This window comes from Pelodiscus sinensis, chromosome 1, assembly GCF_049634645.1.
Source record: "Pelodiscus sinensis isolate JC-2024 chromosome 1, ASM4963464v1, whole genome shotgun sequence".
Lineage (NCBI taxonomy): Eukaryota > Metazoa > Chordata > Testudines > Trionychidae > Pelodiscus > Pelodiscus sinensis.
In genome coordinates, this window is record NC_134711.1 from 336,433,314 (window position 1) to 336,434,885 (window position 1,572).

General features: G+C 52.0%; 1 protein-coding gene across 1 annotated transcript; it reads right to left on the bottom strand.

Moving 5' to 3' along the window:
- Positions 1 to 241: 241 nt before the first annotated feature.
- On the bottom strand, positions 242 to 1,165 carry LOC102462853 (olfactory receptor 52R1-like). Its single transcript, XM_006131105.1, has one exon. The coding sequence runs from the start codon at positions 1,163 to 1,165 to the stop codon at positions 242 to 244; it is 924 nt and encodes a 307-aa protein (XP_006131167.1).
- Between the last annotated feature and the right edge of the window lie 407 nt (positions 1,166 to 1,572).

The following is a 1,572-nucleotide window of genomic DNA, read 5'->3' on the forward strand; positions in this document are numbered from 1 at the left end:
TGTCCAATTACAATGAGGAATACAATTAGAAATGTGGCAACCCCGTGAGTCGTACACAGACAGATTCTCCCAGATGGCATGCTGAGAACCAGAGTCAGGTCAGGACAGGAATTAATCTTTGACTGGCCAGTCAGTGATTCAGGGAAGAGGGCCCAGTGCCCTCTCGCCTGCCAGTGCTGCTCAGAGCTCAGTCTGGGAGCCAGAGCTCCAGCAGAAAAGTTTCCTCACTTTATGAGTAGAGTCAGAACAGCCTCTTTCGGATCTGCTTGGTCCTCACCCCGTAGATGATGGGGTTCAGCATGGGGGGCACCAGGAGGTACACGTTGGCTAGCAGAACATGAAAATGGAGGGGCAAATTGTGACCAAATCTCTGCGAGAGGGAGGAGAAGAGAGTGGGGATGTAAAAGGCTAAGATGACACAGAGGTGGGAGCTGCAGGTCCCAAAAGTCTTGAGCCGGGCGTCCTTCGTGGGGAGGCGGAAGATGGCCCTGAGGATCTGGATGTAGGACAGGGTGATTAGAATCACATCCAGACCGATCCTACAGAGTAGCACAAAGAGCCCATAGTAGCTACTGATGCGGATGTCAGCGCAGGCCAGTTTCACCACATCTATGTGCTCGCAGTGTGTGTAGGGGATGATGTTCGTTCTGCAATACGGCCACTGCCTCGCCAGGAAGGGGTAGGGCAGTGTGAGGATGGCACCTCGTAGCACAACAACCAGGCCAATCTTGGCTACCACAGGGTTAGTCAGGATGGTGGAATGTCTCAGGGGATGGCAAATGGCCACGTAGCGATCCAACGCCATGGCCACGAAAAGTCCAGACTCAATCGCTGAGAAGCAGTGAACAAAGTACAGCTGGGTGAGGCAGGCACTGAATGCGATCTCCCGGGAATTGAACCAGAAGAGGCTCAGCATTTTGGGCAGGGTGGACGTGGACAGGACCAGGTCGGTGACGGCCAGCATGCAGAGGAAATAGTACATGGGCTCATGGAGGCTCGGCTCCGTCTTCACAATGAACAGGATGGTGACGTTCCCCAAGATGGTTATGACGTACATGGCACAGAAGGGGATGGAGATCCAGACATGGGCCCACTCCAGGCCAGGGATGCCCAGCAGGATGAAGGTGGAGGGGTTGGTGAAGATGGTTCTGTTGGAGTCAGACATGGAGTAGCAGAGAAGGAGTCCAACACTGGGACCAAACAGTTTTTGCTGGATGTATCGTGTCTTCTCCCAACTTTGGGCATGTGCCAGGGTTCTCAGGTGATGTCACAGTATGAAAGCCTAGAGGGACAGACAGCATTAGTATGGGGTGTAGCAGCCACTGCTAGAGGCTGTTCTCGTGGGTGAAGCAGACTGGTCGCTCTTCACACAAACAATGTCATTTTCATGATGCAGAGAAATTAATTATGAACAACGGACCCACAAATGCTAATTGCATATGAAGGGTAAACTTAATTTGTTGTCAGTATGACCTCTGCTGTGACCTGGATGTTAAGTCTGGTCTTTGTAAAGAGGTACGTGCCTGAACACAGGTATACAAAAGGAGGGGACAGGTGAAACTGGTTTGAACC

What these genes read in the sequence shown, in the direction of transcription:
- LOC102462853 (XM_006131105.1), bottom strand. Translation starts at nt 1,165, where the DNA reads ATGTCTGACTCCAACAGAACCATCTTCACCAACCCCTCCACCTTCATC.